Consider the following 23,367-nt stretch of genomic DNA (forward strand, 5'->3'; position numbering starts at 1 on the left):
CACGGTTTTGTTCTCATGGTTCTGGAACCTGCGGAGGGAGCCTGAGCTCCCGGCCGATGCGGGTACCAGGGCCTCCGGAGCGCAGCAAACCGGAGTGGCATTTGTCCTAGAACGGCGCTTTCTGGGCCTGGCTCACCCAGGTGACGCCCTTGCAGGCCACGGTGTTCCCAGGCCAGCGTGGCCACGGGGGCCGGAGCTGCGGCCCGGCTGACCGACACTGCCTCCGCGAGAGGGGAGCACCGGAGCGCCCACTGGGAAGGCGTGGCCCCTGGCCTCTGCCGCGGAGGCCCCGCCCAATGGCGCTTGGCGGAGGCGGGGGTGGGGGTGCCCCAGGGCGCGCGCCCTCATGGCCATCCGTCATCCCCGCCGCCAGATCATCCTGGGCTGATTAAATTAGCGGATGCAATCATGATCTGAAGCAAGTTAATTGAGAGAATTTATTTGGGCCTGACAGTTTTATGCATGTTTGATTAAGTATTATAAGGTTGGTTTCTGATTTTGCATAATTTAACTTTAAATCCTGCGCTGGGGGGCCCGTCAACCATTAACGACCAAAATAAACCTCTTTTAAGTTGCATCTATTTATAATATATTTCTGAGTGCAGTGTCTTCCAGATTTCTTTCCTTTGCTGCTGTTGTCGAAGTGACAAATACATACGTTAAAAGTAACATTTTGAGCTGTAGCGTTTACCCTTTAAATCTGCAGGGTACACAATGCATTAAAAGTTTTGAAAGAAGTACCGGTTCGCGTTTATATAGCAAGAAGTGACAGATCAATGCGCATGTTTGTCTTCAAAAATGCATACGGGTGGCCAGGTTCCTGGGAGCCAGACAGGTGGCTCACGCCGTGCGGTGACAGCTCAGCCACAGATCTTCCCTCCTGCCGCCACAGCTCGGCTCAGTCACCACTGGGCGGGCTGTGTCTTCGGCGAAACTCGCACTGGGGGAGACAGACGTGGGCTGCGGAGGGGCCAAACCCGGGTGAGCGCTAACCCCAAACACACGCCTTTCGTGGTCCCCTCGTGGCTCGGGTCTGGGTTCTAGGACAGGGCACGTCCATTAAATGGCAGGGCCTGCTGCCCGGGAGGAGGTCAGGGCCACCAAGAAGCTGGGCCGCACGGCCTCCTCCTCGTCACCGAGCAAGGTTGGGGTCCAGGCATTGTCCAGCTCCCAGAGAAGGCTGCCCGCTGCAGAGGGTGAAGCGGCTCCCGTGCCCAGAGCCGCCTCCTGTAGCTTGGGTGCGGGGCGGGGACACACTTCCGAGAGGAGGGCAGATCTGTGAGCGCCAAGCTATAAGCCAGCCGCTCTGGGAGTCCCCAGCATTGCTCACAAGGCCCTCAGACGCGGGTCCGCTTCCCCAGCGCCTGGCGTCCTGCCCTGTGCCCCGCTGCCCGTGCGGGGCACGGGCTGGACCTAACTGGGGTCAGGCCGCGGTGTCACCGGCAATGCCGGGCTGGGGCCTGCCGCTCCCCAAAGGCCAGCCTCCACCTTCGAGGGCCCAGCACAAGCCGGGCACTTCCGTCAGCCCACCTGTCCAGTAGCACCGAGCCCTGCTGTGGGCCGGGCCCAGGGGACGAGACATGTCTGTCCTCAGGAGCTTCCGCTCCAGAAGGGTGGGGTGGGCGCCAGCAGCGGGGCACCCTCCCCCCAGCATGACCTTGCTGGCAGAGAGTGACCAGCTGCAGCCAGCCTTGGAGTCAGTAAGACAGGGAGGAGCCAACAGCTGGGTGGAGGCGGTGGGGGGGAAGCAGCTGGGATGGGAGGCCCCCCTCCCTGTCCCCAACCTCAGAGTCACAGCAAGGGAACGGAGGGCGGCACCCCTCACTAGAAAGGGGTGGGACCAGAGCCAAACCAGGCAGGTGGGTGGTTACAAGAATTTGAAATTACATATTGTTGTGCTCAAACCACTTGGGCATGTCATGGCCATCTCAAATTTAGAATCAGAACATAACCCCCATTTTGTTGTGCTCAGTCCCCGGGGCATGGATCCGGTGGGACAGACAGCGCCTCAGGGCTGTGCCATGGGGTCCCGGGGCTCAGCTGGGAAGACTCAAGTCCACGAGTGACCCAAAGGGCTGGAGTCAAACACCTCTGGAGGCTCCTGCTCTCCGGGTCAGGCTCCGGCGCCAGGCGCCCGAAGGCTGCTTTCAGCTGGGCCCAGACCCGGGGCTCCCCACCACGGCCCCCCGCCCACCCTCCTGTACGCTCAACGTGTCCCCAACGCAACCCCCAAATGCCCCCACATGCCCTCCACTTGGTCCCCATGTGCCCACCAGTGCCCCTACATGGCCTCTTGCTTGTGCCCTCAACACGACCCCCATGTGTGCTCCCTAACTTCCTGCCATGTGACAACCCCCCACTGACTGCCGAGGGTACCCCCTCCCCATGCCCTTCAGGTGGCACCCCCACATGCCCTCTCCATCGTGCCCCCCACGCCCCCTCTCAGCACGGAGGCTGCGTGCTGTGAAGGAGCATCCAGGAGGCCAAGGCGGACGCTGCACGGCTGCCTGTGACCACCTGGGAGATTACGGAGGTCCCTGGGGCCTCAGGATCTGGTCACTAAGGCAGCCCGAAGCCAAGGGGAGAAACGTTTCCAGACAGCGAGGTCACTGCAGGGCCATCCACGAGGTAGCATCTCTGTGTCAGCAAGTGGAGAGAAGCGTGGTGGGGGTGCCGGGCTCCACAAGGATAAATGCCCCTTTAAGGCCTGTCAGCAAACCTCCCCGAAAGGCCAGAGAGTAGAGGGTTCCGGATCTGCAGGCCACTGCGTGTCTTGGGGCACCTCAGCTCAGCCATGGCAGCTCTAAAGCAGCCACAGCAACCGGGGAGTGGTTCACCCCTGTACTCACAGCCCGGCTCAGGTCCTCCTGGGGGACCCGGCTGCAGGCTCTGCCGCACTGCGCGCGCTGTCCCAGCAGGTGGCGCTGGGCCGCTGCCAGCAGCTCTGCAGCTCAGGGGGAGGCCCCGCTGACCTGGGACTGACTTCGGGGAGGGGACCCCCAGGAGGATGGAGAGCAGATGGGAACCTCCGCACCAGGGCAAGCCTGTGACCAGGCACAGCCTGTGTCCGGGGGCTGCCACGGAGCTGGCCTGAGGACACAACCCTGTCCTCAGGTCCTCATATCGCCTGCCGGACGGTGGTCCGGCCGCACAGGGGCAGAGTGTGTGGTCAGAAGTGTTGTGAAGTTTCCAGAGCTGTTTAAACACGTGCACAGGTGGACTGGACGGCAAAGTAGAAATACATCTGCTCGGGGCAAGACAACGGAGCTGGTGGGAGGGACGCGCCCACCAAGGAGTGCTGGCGGCTTTGGGGCGGAGGGAGGGCAGGGCAAAATCAGAGCCCTCCGCGGCAGGGGCGGCAGGGCCAGGGAAGGGGTGGCGGCCGGCTGGAGGCCACCCCCCAGGGAAGGGGGCATTTGACCCAGGTTTTGACAGTTGAGTAGGAGCTCAGCAGGTGGAGGAGGCACAGAGGGCAGTACAAACAAGTACGCCGGGGCAAGTCATGGGCAGGGACAGCGATTTTCAACTGTTTTCATTTCATGGCACACATAAAGCAATTTCTGAAATGCTGCAGCACGCCAAAAAATGTACTTTCGCAGATCTGACCAAAAATAGGTGAAATTTCGATTCATTCACACCGGACTGCTATTGCTGGGTTGGCTGTCGTCTTTTTTGGGAGGGGGGGGGGCGGGGGGCAGGGGACAATGTAAGGGAAAAGAAGTCAGTGCCCCTGACTAAATTGTCAGGTGTTGCATGTTTTAAAAATGCTTGCGGCACAGCGGTTGAAAATCGCTGGGCTGGAACAACGGGGCCTCCTTCCCAGGGGACTGCCTGTGGTGTCTCAAGGGGCGGGCCAGAAAAGCCACCACTGCCGAGGTGGGCACAGAGACCCAGCCTGCAGAGATGATGCCTTTTAAGAAACACTTCTTAAAAGATTCCCCTTCTCTTTCATCCTGTCCCGTTGCTGCTTCACAGACGCTCTGGACACTTCAAAACTGTCCGGGCTTCAGGCCTTCGTCCCTCCCCTCTCCATCTGACCCCGCCAGACCCTCCTCACCAGCAGGGCGGGAGTTGAAGGGCCAGGACCACACGGTCCTTCCCACAGAGCAGGGGCTGGGTGTGAGTGGGCTGGGGTCAGGGCTCAACCAAGTGACCCTCAGGGCCTTAGCCTTTGCGGGTGGGGACAGACAGCCGCTTGCACTTGTGTGGAACTTGCACTATCTCGAACTTGATAGAACTCATCCGAATGGACCTTGCAAGCTACATACAAGGGGAAGCGTCTCTCTATCCTGACATCTCCGTGGGATTAAAATACTTAAAAGCCGTCCGCATAAAATCCTCATTTTTCTGAGAAAGGGCAACCCGAGAACATGTGTCAACCAGCCCGCCCCGACTTCCTATAGCTGGACACACGCGCCCGCGGACGCTTTCCGCCAGCCGCCCCTCCAGGCCACGCCGGGCTTCAGCCGGCTGCCCCATCCCAACGCGCCCTGCAGCAGCACTCAGACTAGCAGACGAGTAGAGAAGCGATCGCCGAATCGCCCTCCCTAAGTGCCGGCGACGCAGCGACACTCCCTGCCCTGCCCTGCCCACCCGGGCGCGCGCGCGCCGGCGCACAGCCAACCGCTAAGATAGCAGCGGCGCGTGCGCGGGAGAGTTGCCTGGAGGCCGCACGCGCAGACCCACTATCTGCGCCCGCGCAGAACTGGTCAAGCCGCCAGGGGCGTACGCGGGGCGGGGACGCCGACGATAACGTCATAGGGCGCGCGCCCGCCCAGGAGAAGCGTCGAGTTCCGGGTGTTCAGAGTCGACCCCGAACTGGGGGGAAGGGAGGTGCTGTCGGTGTCGGAGTGGGCGGAGGGGCGTGAGGACAGCCCTACGGTGGCCGCGGAGGGACGGCGCTACGGCTCCCACGCTGGGCCAAACGCCACCGGCCGCCGGGCGCCGGAGCCCCTGGCCCTTCGGGGCAGGTGGAGACGCGTGAGGCACCGGGCCCCGCAGCCACCGCGCCGTCGGCACCATGCGGCCGCCCTGCTCCTGGAGCCCCGAGGGACAGGGGTACCCGCAGACCGGGACGCCGGCGTGGAAAAGGCACCCGGTGAGCGGGCCGGCGGGGGTTGCCTCGGGCGTCTCCAGGGCCAGGGGCGGGGGGGTTCCCCGGGATCCCGGCGGGTCAGTCCTGCGACGGGATCCCGTGGCGGTCGCCAGTTCCCCCTGAGGCAAGCGGGCACAGCCGCCTCGTGCCCGAGACGCCTTGATCCGGGACTCGGTGCCGCCTGCGCGGCCGAACGTCCTGGCGATCTGGGGCCTGGGGCGGGCGGCGGGCGGCGGGATGAGTCTCCGGCGATCGCAGGTTGGCCGCGTCCCCGCAGCGTGCAGGGAGTGAGGACCGGCTGTCGAACGACCCTCCAGTCGAGGGCACCGACTGCCTGAATGTCATGCCTGGAGGCGGCGGGCTGAGACGGAGGTGAAGCCTGGATGGAGCAGCTGCGTGTTAGGCCAGGTTTTGGCCAAACCTGCAGAAAGGGCCGGGCCTGCGGGGCAGTGAAAGGGTGGACGTTCGGCCTTCCACTCCCCCGCCTGCGGCCGGACCAGCAATTGGGCGGCCATTTGCTCTCACCAGCGGCCGAAGAGGGAGCTTGGAGGTGTCCTCACTTCTGATGGGAGGCAAATGCCCGGCAGTGTCTCCTGTAACCTGTAGCCAACTTTGCTGCTTCCACTTGACACATTCTGTTCTTACAGCTCTTGGTTTCCATCCACAGATTTAGACGAGCTTTCCGCGGCAGTTACGTTGTAAAACTAGAGGGTCCGTTGCTGCTGCTTGGCCCCCTGCGGCCCCGCCTGTAGGCCCTGTGCCCTGCTGGGACACTCCAGCCTGCCAGGCACAGTGGCTCCTTGGCTTGTGGCGCCTGCCTCCCACCCTGCCCCTGAAAGCAGTGCCGTGGGCATCCCCGTTTTGCAGAGCTGCCTAGTTCCCAGCTCTTGGGTCTCTGGTTGCTGAAGTGAACTGCTCCACGTGTGCCCTGTGGGCACCTCGCCCCCATCCTGGGCCCGTTTTGGGATGCCATTGAGGGACTTCTATTCACTGTGGAGAAAGGGGCCTCAGACAGCCAGGCAGGGCCGGGCAGGGCCGGAGCACCCAGACCAGCGCGAAGCTGGTGGAAGGAAGAGTTAGCCAGGGCGCCTCGTGGCCCTTCCTCCGTTTCAGCACTGACTGCCTCCGCGGGCCCCCAGCCGCCGTCCTGGCCCTCCTTCCCAGCCACTGGTGGATTAGTGCTTTTGGTTTCCATGTGATTGTGGGTCCCTTCGGAGTCTGTGGCAGAACCGGCGTCCTGGGCTTGGTTTCACTGCCGCCCAGGCTGACATGTCCGGGGTGGGAATGTGCTCGGGATGCAGCCGCTTGGGCTGACTCGGCTTCTTTGCTTGTCGCTCTCCTGCAGGCCCACGCCTCCCCCGGGGCTCAGCTGCGGGCTCCCGGGCCTAGGTGCCCATGACGCTGACTGCTGCCCGGACGCCGCCTCCGCCGCGAGCTAGCGCCGCCGCCCAGGCCCCAATGCCGGTCATGCCCATCCCGCGGCGGGTGCGCTCCTTCCACGGTCCGCACACCACCTGCCTGCACGCGGCCTGCGGGCCTGCACGCACCTCCCGCCTGGCGCGCACCAAGTACAACAACTTCGACGTGTACGTGCGGGCGCGCTGGCTGTACGGCTTCATCCGCTTCCTGCTCTACTTCAGCTGCAGCCTCTTCACGGCCGCACTGTGGGGCGCGCTGGCCGCCCTCTTCTGCCTGCAGTACGTGGGCGTGCGCGTCCTGCTGCGCTTCCAGCTCAAGCTGTCGGTGCTGCTGCTGCTGCTGGGCCGCCGGCGTGTGGACTTCCGCCTGCTCAACGAGCTACTGGTCTACGGCATCCACGTGACCATGCTGCTGGTCGGGGGCCTGGGCTGGTGCTTCATGGTCTTCGTGGACATGTGAGCGCCTTGCGGCCTGCTCCCGGCTTCCTAACTGGGACTGGTGGGGTCGAGGCCTGCGCCCGGGGTCTCTTGTTGGGGTAGGTCAGGGCCCTTGTCCGTCACTCCGTCCCGCAGACAGGTCCGTGCGGGGAGAGGAACAGGCCAAGACTTCTGTGAGGGGCTGCTGTGCCCTCCCGCACCCTGGGTTTCTCCTCTGAGCTTCCTGTGTGCGCCCGGGTGCAGTGTCCCCTTGGCCACCGCCTGTGGTTCCAACCTGCCCTTTTCCAGGCCATGCCGTGTCCTCGTCTGTTCTCCAGGACACCGGCGGGGTGTGCGACCCAGGAGCGCATCTGAAGGGCATCGCCCTGGACGTGCACCCCCCGCCCCTGCCCTAGGGAAGCGTCAGGCCCCATTCATCACACTGCCACCAAGCTGTCCACGCTGCCCTGGGCCGCCCTGGTCCCGGCACAGCCTGGAGGCCCTCCTCTGTCTGGCGCCCTGAGACGGGCGGGGGCCTTGAGTCCCAGGCCAGTCAGCAGGGCCACTGCGGTCTGTGCAGGCGCGGTGGGGCGGGGAGTCACGGCCTCCTGGGAAGCCTGAATGGGGGTTTCTGGGAGGACAACACCATGCCTTTCTGGCTTTGGGGGGTGCTTTTGGCCTCTCTTCCTTGGAGGGAACGTCTGGAATTGAGACTTGGGTGTCTGGAACAGCGGTCGAAGGTTGTGGGAGGCGCTCTGAGTGTGCACCGGAGCCTGTGTTGAAAAGCACCTCTTAGAGCCGAGGCTGTGGTGCAGGGCTGGGTCTCTAAGTCAGGGCGCACCTGCCCTTTTGCTCCTGCCTGTGCAGCTCTTAGTGTGAAAAGCAAAAATGAATGGGGCCAGGAGAGCGCGAAGGGCCAGCGGCCCAAGGGCACTCTGGGTTGCAGGGGACGCGGGGCCAAGGCCCAGCGTCTTGTCCAGACCCCTCACTCTGGCCTTCTGCCTCAGGGGGACAGGGTGGCCGTGTGGTTCGGTGGCACCGGAGGCCTCCTTGGGAAGGGAGAGGGCACTCAGAATAATTGTGCTGGGACAGCAGACAGACTGGACTAGGACATACGGCCGAGGCCGCTTCACCCCAGGTTGCCCTGCACCCCTGGGCGTGGGCGGTGGCCCCTTTGACCCTGCCTGGCCAGGCAGGCCAGCGGCCCCCGGGGGCCCTCTCAGAACTGTTATGTGCCACTGGAAGAAAACCCAAATCAGGGAGAGAAAGCAAAAACCCTTGGCTGTCACCGTGCCCTCAGTTTGTAGTCAGCTCTGTCCGATGATTGTGGGAGGGCTCCTTGGGGAAGGGACGAGCTGTCCGTCCGGGTCACTGGACGGCAGGCGAGGAGCTGACTCGCGGGGACCCCACCACTCAGCGCTGCAGAGAATATTTTGCACTAAATCATGCTGTTTCCTAAAAGCTTTGTTCTGTGTTCGTTAACTCACGTCACTCCGATCCTACGAAACCCGCTGACCTAGGCAGGCGCGTGTCCACGCCATCGGGGTGGCGGGAGGGGTCCGGCGGGCGCCGCCTCGAACGTCTGCGGGGCAGGACTGGGAGTTGACACGCTCGACGTGCAGCTGCTCAGGGGCTCGAGTGCCTGTGAATTCTTTACGAAATGAGCCACCTGCATTAAACTTATTTTTTTAACGCGTTGATGGAGTGATTTCTTAGAGCTCAACCTTTTATTCCTTTTGTTGTTGTTCTTTTAAATATTAACAACCAAAAACAAGTACACTTGGGCACATTTTAAAACAGTCCCCTGCGATGCCGGGACAGGCGAGGGTGGTGGGCTGCTGAGGGGCCCCACGGTGGAAGCCTGCCCCGCGGGTGTGGGGAGCCGTGGGGGCCGAACGCGACTGGCAGACGGGCGTGCGGAGCCCCCAGATAAGGCGGGGGCGCCCACCCGGCCTCGGGGGTGGGAAAGCTGGGCCTGGACCTCGCGCGGGCGGTCGCCTTTAGGGGCAACGCACGTGTGCAGGAGAAGAGGCAGGACACCAGGAAGGACACACCAAGGCTTCCCCGGTGCTGGGCAGGGGCCCGTGTGACGACGGGGTGATGGCCTTCCCAGCGGCCCAATGGCCAGAGAGCGTCCTCAGGAGGGAGATGGGGCTGTTCCCAGCAGCCCGGCCACGCCCTCTGGACTCCTGGGGAGCTGAACGTCTAAAAAGAAACCTTGGCTGGTCTTGGGCCCAGCGTCGGATGGCGGAGTTGGTGACGTCCTCCCAGAGGCCTTGGCCCCCGGAGCAGCAGAGGCGGCAAGCTGAGCTTGGAGGGATGCCCCTTCCCGGGCCTGCCCCCCGCCCCCGTGACCTGGGTGGCCCGTGGCCCGGGGAGCCCCAATGTGGGCGCGGGAGCTCACCCGCGGGAGAGCACGCGCCACGCATGCTTCCCTGGCGGCAGCAGGGCCCTGCCAGCCCTGCCCCAGGTTGGTCTTCGGGTCGCACCGCGGCCTCCCCACCAGCTTTGCCTCGTTTCCAGGGGCTTGCGGTGGCTGCCTGGACGGTTAGCTAGGCCAGCGCTGGCCGGCGTGGGAGCCTCCCGCCCCACAGGGCTCCTGAGCTCGGGCACTGGGCTGCGGGGGCCGAGCGGCTGGGGTCTGAACGGACGTGGCCACACGTGGCCAGAGGTCACCTCACTGGCTGGGACCCAGCAGCTGGATAACGGCATTTTGTGTGCCGCAAGCCACTCTGTCCTGTTGGCTGAGTTAACCTGAGGTCCCCTGTGTGACAGGCACCTTTTTCAAAGATGACACACGGAGGGGCCAGGCAGGGGAGACAGGCTCCGGTCCCCCAGGCAGCGCTCTCGCTACCAGCGAGGGCCTGCCCCGGGCGGGGCGGGGGCCCCGGGGGTGCCGCTGTGGGGGGGGGGGCGGAGGGCCACCCCGCGGCAGCCGCCGGGGCGGACCTGGGCCCCTGCCTGGCAGGGGAGCCACAGGGCGGCTCCCGGGACGTGCGCATCGGATGAAATGCCGTAGCGTAGGTTTCCTTCTCATTATGGAACTGACTGGCATAACCAGAGGCTTCTGGAGGCTTCTCAGGGCTGGGAGCCGAGCCAGGACAAAACCCAAACCAGCCTAAGGAGGCTGAGACACGGGGCAAGTGCAAGGGGCTGGTCTAGGAGACAGGGTTAGCCCTCGCGCCAGGCCTCCAGCCCTGAGCAGCTGTCCCTCCCGACGCCCCCAGGTGGCCCAGGCTGCCACTGAGGGAGAGAAGGGATCAGGAGAGCTGGCGGGTCGGACCCCAGTGACGTGGGTGGGTGGGGAGGGTCCCCCCAACCCCCCTGCCCCCGCACACAGCAGGATGTCCAGGTGGGTGAAGAAGGACTCAAAACCGGGGGAGCGCAGTTGGAGGAGGAAGGAGGGAGTGCCCGTCCCCTGCTCTGGAGTTGGCAGCGCCACCTGGTGGTGACAGCCCCTGGGTGATGGCGGCGTGGCTGGTGGTGGTTTGGGGTTGGGGCCTGGCGGGTGCCGGGTGCCAGGTGGGCAGGTGTGGACCAAGCTCCGCACAGGGACCTCAGGGGCGGACGCCGGCCGCGGGCCGGGAGCAGCCCCCACAGGAGGGTGGGCGGCCTGGCCGTGGGACTCAGAGGGCCACCTGAGGCCCAGAGGCCTGGCCAGAAGCCGGTCACATTCGGGGATGGGTGATCGCTGGGCAGAAGGAGAGCGCCGAGAGGGCAGCGATCTTCAAGATGGGAGGTCACGCCCTGGCTGGTGCGGCTCAGTGGGGTGGGCACCAGCCAGCAAACCAAAGGGTCGCCGGTTCAGATCCCGGTTGGGGCACTTGCCTGGGTTGCAGGCTGGGTCCCCACTTGGGGGCATGCAAGAGGCTGCCAATTGATGTTTCTCTTGCCCATCCAAGTTTCTCTCCCTCTCTTTCTCCCTCCCTTCCTCTTTCTCTGAAAGATAGATAAAGTATTTAAAAGAAAAAAAAGAAAGAAAAAAGAGATGAGAGGTCAGTGGTCAGGGCCAAGGGCAGAGAAGGGAAGGAGAGGTTCTCCCTGAACAGAGGTCAGAGGCGCCGAGTGGGGGGCTTCCTGCGGGCAGGTGCGGGGTGCATTTGGCAGAAAGACCCAGGCCAGGCCATGGAGCAGAGCAGATGGGGGCGGTGGGGAGAAGGGGAGCCACAGGCTTGTTTGGGGAAGTCTGAGCATTGTCCGGGCTCTGGGCAGGGGTGGCCGTCCCTGCATCCCCCCACTGCCCTGCCCCCCGGGGGTGGCAGCTGGCAAAATAGCCTGGGGGAGGGGACACCGCCCCCGCCCACCTGGGAGGATGGCCCAGACTGGAGTGTGACCCCGGTGTTCCTGCAGAGGACAGGGCCGCCCCCTGGCCCGCCTACGGGTATTGATGTTCCCTGACCTTGAGAGGTCCCTGTGGCTTCCAGCGGGATCGGCCAAGGGGGAGCGGGTGGCAGGGCGCTGTGCTGACTCGGCACTTTCCGGGCGGGGAGCGCGCCGCCTTCCATCCGCAGAGGCCTCCCTCTGTGTCTCCGTGGCGGTGGCGTCTGAAAGGGCACCCCCCCCCCCGCCCGTGCTTGCCCCCAGCCCTCCAGGATAGCGCTCCCCCTGCGGGCCTAGGGGCTGGCCGTGCACCAGGCTGGGGCAGGGGCTGCTGTCTGGACCCCTGGCATGCCTCTGGACAGCTCCCCAAGGGGAGCCCGCCGCACAGCATCCCTGCCTGGGAGGGGACAGGGACATGCAGGGACATACGGTGCCGCTGATTCAGCGGCTCCCGGCCGCGCCCCTCCCCCTGCTCCCGCCGGGCAGCCTGCCCGGGCACACTGGCAGCTGTGTCACCGGGGCCTCTGGCAGGCCGCTGTGGCTCTCGGTGTGTGGCCCGCACCGAGCCTGCGGGGGGGGGGGGCAGGCCAATGCTGGGGGCGGACTGTAGGGCCTGCCGTGGAAGTGGCCCCCCCGGGAGGCCACATGGGTCCCTGGGAAGAAAGTGTGTCCTACGCCAAGAGATGGCCACGTGCCCCACCCCTGCCAGGGCCCCCTGCCTCGTCTCCTAGAAGTCCAGGACCTGGGCAGAGCTCTTCTACCCCTGGCCCACCCGACCCTGGTCACTTGCTACCCAGCAGGGACAGGCCGAAAGGGGCAGGGACTAGCCAGCTGATGCGAGCCTGCAGGCCAGAGCGGGGCGGAGCGTGAGCCAGAACCCCGGGTCTGCCGCTCCCTGCTGGGGGAAGCTCACCGTGACAGGCAGCCCAGCGGACACGGCAGGCGGGGGCTGGGGCCCTTCCCCGGACCCTGCACACCCAGGCCTTGGCGGTGGGGCAGATGCCTGGAGAACGGTGCGGGGCAGAGCGGGCCGGGGCCCAGGAGGGTGGGGCTCCGGGCCATGGGCACCCTGCCTGACAGTTTGTCCGTGCTCTCCTGGAGGCTGTCAGGCAGGGGCCCTGACAGCGCGGGTGGTCTGCTGTGTCCAGAGCCATGTTCCCACCAGCTGCTCGCTGGCCGCATGCCTTCCGTGTGGACAGCACCCTGTTCTGCTTTCTTGGAATATTAACGACTAGTCCTGGCCCAGCTGCCATGTGAACGTTTACACAGGAATCAATCAGTCCAGCCTGGCAATGATGTCACAGGGTCGGGAGCAGCCAGGTAGCCTTTGGAGGAGGGGTGTCCCCGGTGCCGTGGGGGGCTGGGCTCTGGACCTGGTGGAGCAGGTAACACCACCTGGCAGCACAAAGGTGGGGGTGGGCTGCAGGCCCCTCCCTCCAGGGCTTTCCCACAAAGGGGACCACCTACTCACGCAGGCAGGGCACGGTGGCCCCCGCCCTCACTGGGGTCAGGGGATGAGGAGACGGACACCAGGCACAGCCAGGCGTGCGGGGTGGCATGGCCCATCCTCCTGGGGAGCCCCCACATACAACCTGGGCTTCAGTCGCTGTCCATCCCTTGCTCCCATGCCCCCACTGGTAGGGACGTTCTTGCCACTCCGACCACCCGATGCTTCAGAGGCTGCAGCTGACAGAGCGTGTGGACTTCAGCTCCTTCTAGCCGCACCCGCAGTTGCCCTCGCCCCTTGCCGCGTGGCGGCCTTCGCTTCCTGCACTGGACCCCTCTCTGGCCCTGGACCCCGGTGGCACCTGCTCCCGCGTGTCCCAGAAGACCCCGGGTTGGGGGCTCCTCCAGGCCCGGGCTGCTGCCCATGGGCCTCCCGAGCTCTGTGCTTTTCCGATCAAAGGGGGGCCCTGGCCAATAGCTCCGTCCATTAAAGCATCCTCCCGATGTGCCAAAGTTGTGGGTACGATCCCCAGCCAGGGCACATCTGAGAACCAGCCAGCGCACGCGTGGGAAAGTGGAGCAACAAATAAACCTGCTGTTTCTCTCTCTCCAAGATCAATGGAAAAAGAAAAAAAAGAAAGACCCCAGGGGGCCGCTACGCCCTGCCGCTGCCCAGGGCGGAGTCAGCCCTCCAGCGACGTGAAGCGGGGTACGAGGTGCGCATTTCCTTATTCATGACAGCCCCGTGACAGACATGATGGTGAAATGAATTATTTGTATGTTTTCACATTGTCCTGCGATAACCCATTTTCCCGGCCGCCTCCAAGTGTAGAAGGAACCTCTTCCTCTGTGACGTCACATGGAGCTGACTCAGCCCAAGCTCCTGCCCGCCCGTGTGCTGCCCCAGTGCCCCAGAGGCGCAGTCTGAGTGGTCGCAGTTACACGTGATCCTCCACGCTCCTCCCGCCATGCGTGCAGCTGGGGTGCTCACACGTGTGTGCGGGGCACGTGTGCAGTGTGCACATGCCTGGGCGTGCATGTATGTTTTCCACTGTCCTCAGGTTCCAGTCCCGGCCCTGAGCACCCGGAGTTGGACAGAGCGGGGTGGTGGGTCCTGGCTCCTCGCCCGCAGTGCCCAGTGCTCCCTCTGGGTGCCCTTGGGCAGAGGGAAAGGGCCAGGTTGCCCCCTGTCCCGCCCCCCCCAAACAGCCTGCGGTCAAAGCTGGGAGGCAAGGGCACTGCCCCCTTTGCCTCATCCGCCTGGGTCAGGTGGTCAGCGTCTGAGCTGATTCACGTGAAGAGGGCCTTGTTCCAGCTGCCCGGCCGTGTGGGTGTCTGCTTCTCTCCACGCCCAGCCCTTCCTGTGAGATAAGGGAGAGGAAGTGAGGGCCAGCTGGACGCAGTGCAGCCCGGAGTGGACAGGGCTCTGGGGAGGTCAGCCCTGGCCACCCCCCCACCTGGGGACGGCTGGCCCGGGCCTGAAGCTGCAGGCCCCGAGCAGCCCAAACCCATTCCTTGGCTTTGGCCTCAGGGACACGCCCCGCGGGGCCAGCCTGTGGAAGGGAGCCAGCTCTTGTCACAGAGCGCTGGGCACGTGCGCACAGTTGTAGAATCAGTGAGTGAGCAGATGAGTGAGCGCGGTTGCCCTGTCTCCACCCACCGGGTCCACTGTGACAGAACCACAGCCTGGGGCTTAGGAACCACAGGCAGTGACTTTCTCCATCTGGAGGCTGCGAGCCCCAGGCCCTGGTGCACAGGCCCGGTGCCTGGTGAGGGCGGCTTCTCACTGCGTCCTCAGCAGGCGGGGCAGGGACCCTGGGCTCCGCAGCCTCATCAGAAGGGCACTAAGCCCTTCAGGGAGGCTCCACCCTCACGACCTAATCACCTCCCACAGGCCCCACCTCCTCACCCTTCACCTTGGGGGTCAGAAGTTAGCATATGAATTGGGGGGCGGACACACACACACTCCGTAGCATCTCAGTAGTGTCCCCAGGGCCTGCCTCACAGTCGGCCCTCCACACTCACCTCCTGAACGGCCCTTAACCTGGGTCTCACCATCGGGACATCTCCCTCCACCAGGGTCCAAGGAAGGGAGCCGCCCCGGAATGGCGGCCCCGCTGTTCAGGGCCCGGGCCCCAGAAGCCCCTCCACCGCTTCCACCCGGGCGTCTCCGGCTGCTGCCGCTGGCGTGCTCCGGAGCCCGTCCGGCCGCGTCTCCGGGGACCGCGTGCCCAGCCCGCACCCGGGTCCCGCAGAGGCACCGACGGCCCCCCAGCTGCGCACCCACCCTGGCATGGCCTGGAGGAGGGGCCGCTGCAGCCACCAGACCCTCCGCCTTGCGAGCGGCGGCAGCTGCTCGCACAGCTGCACAGTGTCAGAGGGACATTTAGGACAGAAAGAAGATTGGAGGCTGCGACCGACACGGAGAGGCAAACGCGCTGCCCTGATTCTCACACGTGAACCAAAATACTCACCCAGTTTCCTTCTGGGCACGGGGTCCAAGTGCCTGACAAGAGCTCCCAGCTGTCCGGCCCCTGCTGCCGCCCCCAGCTGGCCCAGCATGCAGCAGACCCCTGGGGCCGCGCTCACGCAGACCAGTTCACCTGACCTGCAGGCCGGGCGGAGGCCAGGAGGCGGGGGAATGTGAAACACCTGTACAGACAGGTACCCCCCCAGCATGCAGGGCCTGGGAGGCGGGGCCCGACCCCAGCCTGCCCTGCGTAGGCACAGGAAAGGGGTTTGGGGGAGCAGCCCGGGACAGGTGAGCAAATCCTCCTCTGCAGGGCAGCCTTCAGCACCGAGTGCCCACTGGATGGGGGCTCTGCCCTCCCTGTGGCCGGCCGCTGGGCGGGGCCGGTCTGTGAGCAGGGCAGTCGACGGCTGTCCTCGGCCCAGACTCAGCGCTGCGCCGCCAGCTCCCCTGCCGTAGAGGTGGGCCCAGTGCGGGAAACGCCGAGTCCCTGTCTGGGCATAGCTGCCGGCCACCTGGCGTTGACCTCTCTGGGGAATTTAGGGATCTCTGTTCTGAGCCTCCTTGTGCCTCCGTTACAGACTTGCATTGAGGGGCTGGGGTGGGGGGCGCGGGTAGAACCGGATGTGGTCCCGCCCAGTGCAGTAACTAAGGAGAACAGAACGTGCTCTCCCATGGCTCTGGGGGTGAACAGGCACCCAGCTGCCTGTTTGTCAACCATGAGTCAAAGGCCCAGGGCACCCTCCCCATGGGGCCGCAGGAGGGGCAGCTCTGTGGGCAGCTAACAGGCCCCCCCCCCAGTGTCCGGAGCAGCCGCCCCCCCTGGGAGCCAGGTGAGCTTCCCGCGCAGGAGCGACCTGGCAGGCTCCCCCATCGCACAGGTGGCCCTGGGCCCTCAGCACCCCGCCTCCAGATCCAGTCCAAGCCCCTCAATCCTCCCTGGGCCCCCAGTGGGCCTGATAGAACCTCCTTCTCCAGCCGGCAGCCAGGACCCCTGCCGCAGTAACCCAAGGAGGGGGCTGGGCTCGGAGCGCTGAGACGCTGTCACTCTTGACACAGCGCTAAGGCGGAGCTGTCAGGCTGAGGACAGATTGGATCTGGAGTGTGAGAAAGGGGATGAGAAGAAGCCCAAGGTGGCGGGCCGGCGGCTGGAGGAACGGGGGTTCCAGGACCAGTGGCCATCTGCTGCGGAGGGGGTGGGAGGACAGGTTGGGGCCGCCGTGAGGGGCTGTGTGTGGCCGCGTTGCATGTGAGACGGCCATGAACCACCCAGGGGGACAGGCTGAGGCAGCAGCTGGCCGAGTGAGCCCTGGCAGGCCCGCGATGAGCCTCGGACGGGGACGTGAGCCTCTTCCCAGAACGGATGCCGGCTGCACGCAGACCCGACCGGCTGCGTCCAGGGTGAGGATCCGTGCGTCCCTGCGCCACACGCAGAGCCCTGGGGACACAGCCAGAGGATGGGACCTCTGAGCCCCACAGCGCCCAGGAGAACAGAAGTGGAGCCAGCGGAGCTGGGGTGTGTGGCTGGGAGGGTCTCGGTGGACTGGTGTGGACCAGGAGCCCCAGAGGACGGTCTTCCTCCGGCTCCCGCCTCTGGAAGGCTTTCCCGACAGGACAGGTCCCCACTGAGCACAGGGCCACCCGCAGGCCTGGGGGAGCAGTCCCCCACAAGGCGCCAAAGGCATCTGCCATGCAGGGGAGGACAGACAGGTGAACAGGCCGAACCATGGCTCCCAGGGCACGCAGCGCCCCCGCCTTGACACCCCATCCTAGAGGCTCATCAATAAGCAGATTTATCTCTTGTGACTTCCCTGTTCCCCCGCCCCCAGATGCCCTCTGAATAAAGGGGGCTGTGGCCAACGACCTGCCTATCAGCCAGCAGCAGGCAGACGGGTCACAACGCCTAAATGATCACACATCAAATGAAGGGAAGGAGGTTTTCGGCCCCACCCTTCCCGGGTTCAAGTCTTCTCCTCGCCAGGCTGCCCACCCGCCCAGGAGCCCTGAGCGAGCGCGCCCAAGCTGGCTGCATTTCCTGCCTCCGCTGCATCTTTCTGGTCAGTAAAACAGGAATCAGAAGAGAGGCCTGTAAAAATCACGTCAGGTGAGGCACACGGACACGCAGCCGAAGCCGGAGCTGCGCATCAGCATTTAAAACGTGCCGGGGCAGGGCCTGAGCGCGCCCCCTCCCCCAGAAACTGCACCCAGCCCCACTGTCCCAGGGGGACAGGTTTCTGGTTATCTGTTGTCTGCTAAATACTTTAATATTTTGCAAACGCCCTTCGTTAAGGAAGACGTTTGTTAATGTTTAGAAAATGAGTGATGACAGCTGCCCCCGTGTACAAATACATGGCCAGCTCCGCAGGTGCGCAGGCCCCCCAGCCACCCCGCCCTGTCCTCACGTGCTGCTGGCCAGCGGCCACACCTCCAGACCTTGGGTGGGTTCCCGCCACAGTGGCCCGGGCCAGGCCACGGGAGGACCTCAGGGAGCGGATGGCTTCCTGTCCCCTAAGCACTGCGCTGGAAGCAGGTAGCGCCGCCTGTCCCTGCTCACACCTGCTGTTTGTAGCCACCGATTTCCCAGGGGCCTGGGGGGTTTGCACCACTGAGATGACCAATCAGGTGGAAGAGCCTCTGGAGCCCTAGGGTGCTGAGCTGCCCAGGCCCAGGTGCGGCCCTCTCCCACCTGGACCCAGAGCCTCTGCTGGCCCCTGGGCAGAGCAGGCCACACTTCTGGGTGGGCCGTTTACCTGCCTCTCTCACCTTGCACCTCCTGGGCTGTGTCTCCAGCAGAAGACTGCCCTGAGGGCTTGCAAGTGGCCCAGGAGGCTGGGGCCGTGTTTAGGTGTAGGTGGGGTTTGGGGAGCATGGCCATAGTCTTTGAAGGTTCAAGTTGGCGTTGGAGGTCCGTGTATGACCAAGGTCAAGGACCTGGTATGAGGCAGGGGACAAGAATACTTGGACCAAGCCTTTGACAATTGTCCTAGGAATGACCTTGGCTAACTGCCCTGCAGGGCTTTGGCCTCTGACCCCCACGGGGCCCAGGACATGGCCTGGGAGGGTGGGCGGGCCTCTTGCTCTCCACTTAACTCCCTCTTCCTAGCGACTCCATGCCGAGGACCACCCTCCGGGCGCCAACCTCATTTTCTTGCAACTGTGGAGGTGAGGGAGCCAGGCTGCCTCTGCCCTGGGAGGACCGCTGCCGCCAGTCCTGACCCCAGGCCCCACGGTAGGGTAGAGGCGACTGAGCGGGAAGGAGGGGTGAAGGGGGTGGCGTTTGTGGGTCCATTCAGGTGTACGGGCGGTTTTATTTCTGCGCACTTGTTTTAAAACGGCACGCCTGTTCACTACTGAGCCCGTGCGGCCGGATCACACGGGGCCTGAAGGCTGAGCCCGCCGCGTCCCGGCAGCTCGCAGCTCTCTGCCCTGCGCACGAGACGTCGGCGCCCCGCGGTTCGCCCGAGGGCGCTCCCGCATCCTCGCTTTCCCGGCCACCCTAGTGTCAGCCTCGGCGGAGGCCGCGCACCCCTTCCGGCCGGCCGCCCCACTTGGCGGCGCATCCTGCAGGCTGCTCGGTGCAAACGCGGTCTCCGCGGGGAGGGGCGCTCCAGGGCCGGGGATAGGGGGGTGGCTCCGGGGCTCCCCGGGTCCGTGGAGGGGGTTGGAGGGTCGGAGAGTGTGAGTAGGCGCCGCTGTCCTAATCTGCCCGGCCGCCCGGCCCTCTGCCCTTCCGCATCCGGCCCCGGCCGAGTGCCCGGCGCAGGGTCGGACGCCCGGAGCTCGGGAAGGCTGCGCGCAGGGGGCGGGGGTGGCGGAGAGCTGCCGCCTCTCGCTGAGTCCCAGACCCCCGCGTCCGGGATTCCCCGGCCCAGCCTCCCCGCCTTCTCTCCAGTGTTGCCACCCCCTCCCTGGGACACCCCTCCCAGGAGCCCACCTGGTGGCGAGTGCGCGCGCGCGCGCGCGGCCGGCGCGCTGTCCCTTTAACCGGCCCGCCGCGCCTCCCCCGCGCGCCCCGCCCCACGGTGCGGCCGGTGCTGGGCGAGGCCGGAGAAAGTCCATGTGAGCGGAGCGCGCGGACGCCGGAGCACTTCCTGCCGCCGGCCGCCGCTGCCGCAGGCCGGACCGGGCCGGGCGCCCGCAGGTACGCCCAACTTGGTGCCGCCGCCAGGGTCGCCGCCGCACTTCCCCAAACTCCGCGGCGCCGGCCGCGCGCGCTGCCGCAGTGCCCGCTGCCGGCCCGCAGCCCAAGTTCGCGCAGCGCGCCTGCCCGGCCGAGGTGGCCGCGGGGTCCGGGGCCTGGGGAGGCGCCCCGAGCCGAGCAGGGCCGCGTCCCCGTCCCACCGACCGGGGGCCCCAGGCAGGGCGCTCCGGGCAGACCCCAGCCCTGGGCGTCTCCCCTCCCGCCGGATTTTTCGGGACACTCGTTCCCCCTTCCCCCCTCCCTCCCTGCGACTAGGCGGATCGAGCCTATTCCTTGGGGGGTCAGGAGGCCCAGAGGCGTCGGGCCCGGGCCAGGGTGGGAGGGCACACCCCTCTCTCCGGGGCGGGGGTCCGAGGCCGGCCGTGGGGCTGCGCATCAGTCCGGCCTTGCGCCTTTCCTTCCGTGTCCCGTGGGCCCCCTTCGTGGGCATCGCTGCCCCGGTTTCCTCTTCTTGTGGACCTCCATCTGGGGAGGGAGGATATGAAGGTTTGCCCCAACCTGGAGAGAGGCTGGCTGCGGGCTGCACCGGAGGGGTTCCCACCTGTCATCCGCAGACTTGGGGCCCAGCCCCCGTACCCCCGGTCCCCCTCCGCGCCGCCCCCCCCCCCCCCCGCCCCCCCGGCTTCCAGGAAGCTCTGAGGTGAGTTCTGAGCTTGCCGCTCACACCTCTTGGCCAGGGCAGGGGTCCTAAGCCTGTTGTGGTGTGTGTGGGGGGGGGGTCGTGAGGTCAGAGGTCACCTCCAGGTTCTGTCTTGGGCTCCTCCGAAGTTTTGTCTGGGGGCTGGTGCTGGCCAGGTCTCTTGGTGCCCTTTAAACCTGTGGATTTGTTGCCGGTTGGTTCCTTGGAGCTGGGTTCGGGCCATTCCTACAGCCACCATGGCCTCCACCCCCACCCCCTTACCCTCCCCATCTCTCGGCCTCCGGATCTGAAATGTTTTTGCCCACATGGGCGTTTGGCTCCTCCTTTCTAAGTGGTATTTCTTGGGACTCACTGGGACCCAGCCCTGGTCTTCGGACACATTGTAGCGAAGTCCATCCTGTGTGTGAAGGGAAGGGGGCGGGCTGGGGCTGGCAGGGGAGGCTCCGGGCACCAAACTTCCTGCCCTCCCGGTTTCACCCCCTGAGCACCCTGGGAGCACACCCCTGTGCCCCACCCCCTAGCGCGCCTCTCCCGCTTCCTGTGCGCATGCCTGCCGGGTCTGCGGTGGTCTCGCCCGGGTCTCGGGCCTCCCATTCGTCGAGATCATCACAGTGGGGGGCTGCAGGGCGTGCTCCTGTGCGTGCGTCCGTCCGTCGGTCGTCGGTCCGTAAGACGTGCCCGAGGACGCCGGGAGAGGTAGCTTCCTGCGCTGGCTCCATTTTACAGATGAGGAAACGAGGCTTGGCAGCAGGGGAGAGGAGAAGGGTCAGGTAGCCCACGCCCCGCCCACCTTCCAGCCTACGGCCTTTCTTCTCCCCGCAGCCCGCCAGCCGGCTCTGTGGTCCCTCGCCGCCTCCTGTTGGTGTTTCCTGGGGGGGTCATTCCACTGTTGGGTGGCACCTCAGCCAGCGCTTGAGCCAAGGAAACAGAAGACGAGACCCGAGGGGTTGGTCCTGCGCTGTCTCGCGCTGTCTCGGTGAGTCGGTGAGTCGGCTGGAAGGATCACAGAAGTAGAGCAAGATATCACTGTCACCGCTCGGTGGCCGGAGATCTGTTGTCAGCGGTCACACCCAGGGAGGGCCTGGCATTGGACGTGGTGTCGGATACCGCGCCGCCGCGTCCACCCTCGGGAGCCGCTCGGAGTCTCCCGCGGGATGTGTGACGAGGGGGCAGCGTGGGGTGGTAACTGACGTTGAGACGCCAGGCTGCCCCTCGTCTGTGCGGGGCAACCCCAGGTTCTTGGTCGTAGACACGTGCTCAGAGGGTCCCCTCGGGGCGGTGGGCCCCGGGGTGACTTTATACAGCATCCTTCACACCTTTACATGTTCAACCAAAACGTGAGCGCGCGTCGTTCGTAGAAGAGGGACGGGGACAATGGCCCCCTCAGCCTGGCTCCCCCTGGACCTTTGCCTCCAGAGGCCTGCTTGCCAGGGTTGTGTTGTGGACTGGGACGGGCCCCAGGCCCCTCCTGGGACGGAGGTAAGCACTGTGACGTTGACCCTCCAAGGATGTGCCCAGGGCCCCATGCCGCCCTCCTTTCCCCGGGCCATGCTCCCGGGCCTGCGGAGCCGGGGTCCAGCCGCACAGGATGCAGGCCCTGCGGCCCGGGCCTACCGTGGCTCAGACCTCCGCCCCACCCCCGACAGCCGGTCCTGTGTCCCTCCCCAAGGCCGAGCACCCTTGGGCTGTAGGGGTGGGAGCGGCTGCCCTGGAGGAGGCAGTGTGGGGAGAGCCCCCCCCCCGCCCACCTGGCCCCCCAGCATGTTTCTCCTGGGGCCCAGAGGCTTTGCCTTGGCAACGGGCATAGGTGGCAGAGTTGGCTGCCCAGGCCTGGCTCGGCTCTGTGGCCATTGTCCCCAGGGGCTGGCTTCCAGGCCTGGTCTTGGAGGGGGAGCAGAACCCCTTGGTGCCATTATGTGGGGGGGGGCGTTTCCCAGGCAGGAACAGGGGCCGCCAGGCCCCCGCCAGACCCAGAGCTCCTTACTCCTGGGAGCAGGGGCTTGTACAGTCTGTGGGTCTGGGGTCTGACGGGGGCTGATCAGGGCTGGTTTGCTTGGGCCTCTCACGCCCTAGCCTGGGTGCCTGGTGGGGAGCCGGACCCTCCTCCGGTTGGGCACGCTCTGCAGGACACCCCCTTGGTCCTCCCTGGGCGGGGGGGTCTGGCCTCAGTACCTTCAGGGGAGGCTAGAACTCAGGGGTGGGAGCGGGGAAATGTGTCGCCTCGGCTGCTCCACCCCCACCCCACGAGCTCTCTGTCTCTCCCAGCCCCTCCCCACCTGGTCCTTCCCCTTCTGTGCTTCTGGAGCTGTGGAGCCCTGGAGGGTGCGCCTAGAGGTCACGCCCTCAGCCACTGGCCATCTCGGGGCAGGGAGCGGCCCACCTTGGCCGCTCTGTTTCTCTTAGAGGTTCTTGCTCTCCCCAGCCGGCCCTGGATGAGATCATTAGCAAATGTGCTGGGGGGGGGAAGGAGGAGGGGGGCTGGCCCCTGGCCCCAGGTTCCCTCATTGTCACCTGCAGCTGCTGGCTTGCTGGGAGCTGGGTTTCCTCCTCCAGCGCCTAGCCTTTGTCTTTAAGGTTCAGGCTCAGGAACCCAGCAGGTATCCCTGTGGGCGCAGGTCTCGCAGGGCAGGGTGGGGTGGGCACACAGGGGCCTGGGAGTGTCTGGATGCGAACTTCAGAGCATGGCTCCCCGGTGGCCTGTGGTCGGCATCCTCAGAGTAGGGGTGGCACCCACAAGGACAAGAGCAGCGGGCACCCATTGTGCCCCAGGACAGGGAGCGTGCTGAGCAGAGGGAACGAGAGGGAAGCTGGGCGCTGCCCCATCCCCAGCTGCTGCTGGCTGGGCCTGTGGCCAGCAAGGAGGCAGCCCAGGCTGGGGAGCTCTACAGTCTCTCCCAGGGCCCACCTGGCCCAAGGCTGTGTGAGCTTGGGTGGGTCACTCGGCCTCTCTGAGCCCTGCCCTGGGCGCCTTGATGCTACATAGTAGAGGGTGACGGTGAGCAGGCCTAGCCCGGAGCCTCTTTGCAGGATGGGCTTGGCCTAGGGGCCCCCTTGAAGATGCCCTCTCCCAGGAAGGGGGCAGGGGCCAGTGAGGGGTGCAGGCCCCTTTAAGGGGCAGCTGCTTCTCCGTCTCCAGGGAGGGTGGGAGCATACTTTTCTCTGGGACGGCTTCTCTGGCCCCATGGGGAGTGGAGGCTGGCTCCAGGTCTCCGAAGGAATCTTGCCCCTCCCCCGCGGCCCTGGGCCCTGGCATCCAGGAGGGCACATGGCCATGGATGGGCTGGGGAGCTCCTGAGCCCCGCCCAGCGCCTGCCCAGCGCCTGCCCAGTGCCTGGAAAGCAGGCAGGGCTGGGGGCGGGG

General features: G+C 65.6%; 2 protein-coding genes across 4 annotated transcripts in view; both read left to right on the plus strand.

Annotated features, from left to right (window-relative positions):
- Positions 1-4,841: 4,841 nt before the first annotated feature.
- On the plus strand, positions 4,842-8,599 carry TMEM250 (transmembrane protein 250). The gene is made up of 2 exons (XM_054584161.1): positions 4,842-5,098; positions 6,441-8,599. Exon 2 carries the CDS (start codon positions 6,491-6,493, stop codon positions 6,971-6,973), a length of 483 nt encoding a protein of 160 aa, XP_054440136.1. The 5' UTR covers positions 4,842-5,098; positions 6,441-6,490; the 3' UTR covers positions 6,974-8,599.
- Positions 8,600-19,197: 10,598 nt separating this feature from the next.
- Positions 19,198-23,367, plus strand: part of NACC2 (NACC family member 2) — a 60,467-nt gene continuing 56,297 nt past the window's right edge. For 2 of the 3 annotated variants that reach the window (XM_054584810.1, XM_054584813.1), the window contains exon 1: positions 20,854-20,983. The gene's annotated coding sequence lies outside the window, so the exon portion shown is untranslated. Of the gene's footprint in view, positions 19,308-20,853; positions 20,984-23,367 lie in introns of those variants that run through there. The other variant, XM_054584811.1, reaches the window with a different exon arrangement.

This window comes from Pteronotus mesoamericanus, unplaced genomic scaffold (assembly GCF_021234165.1).
Source record: "Pteronotus mesoamericanus isolate MK-2021 breed Mesoamerican mustached bat unplaced genomic scaffold, CSHL_Meso_final contig_78, whole genome shotgun sequence".
Lineage (NCBI taxonomy): Eukaryota > Metazoa > Chordata > Mammalia > Chiroptera > Mormoopidae > Pteronotus > Pteronotus mesoamericanus.

Coding starts and splice junctions, on each gene's coding strand:
- TMEM250 (XM_054584161.1), top strand. CDS start 6,491: ATGACGCTGACTGCTGCCCGGACGCCGCCTCCGCCGCGAGCTAGCGCC.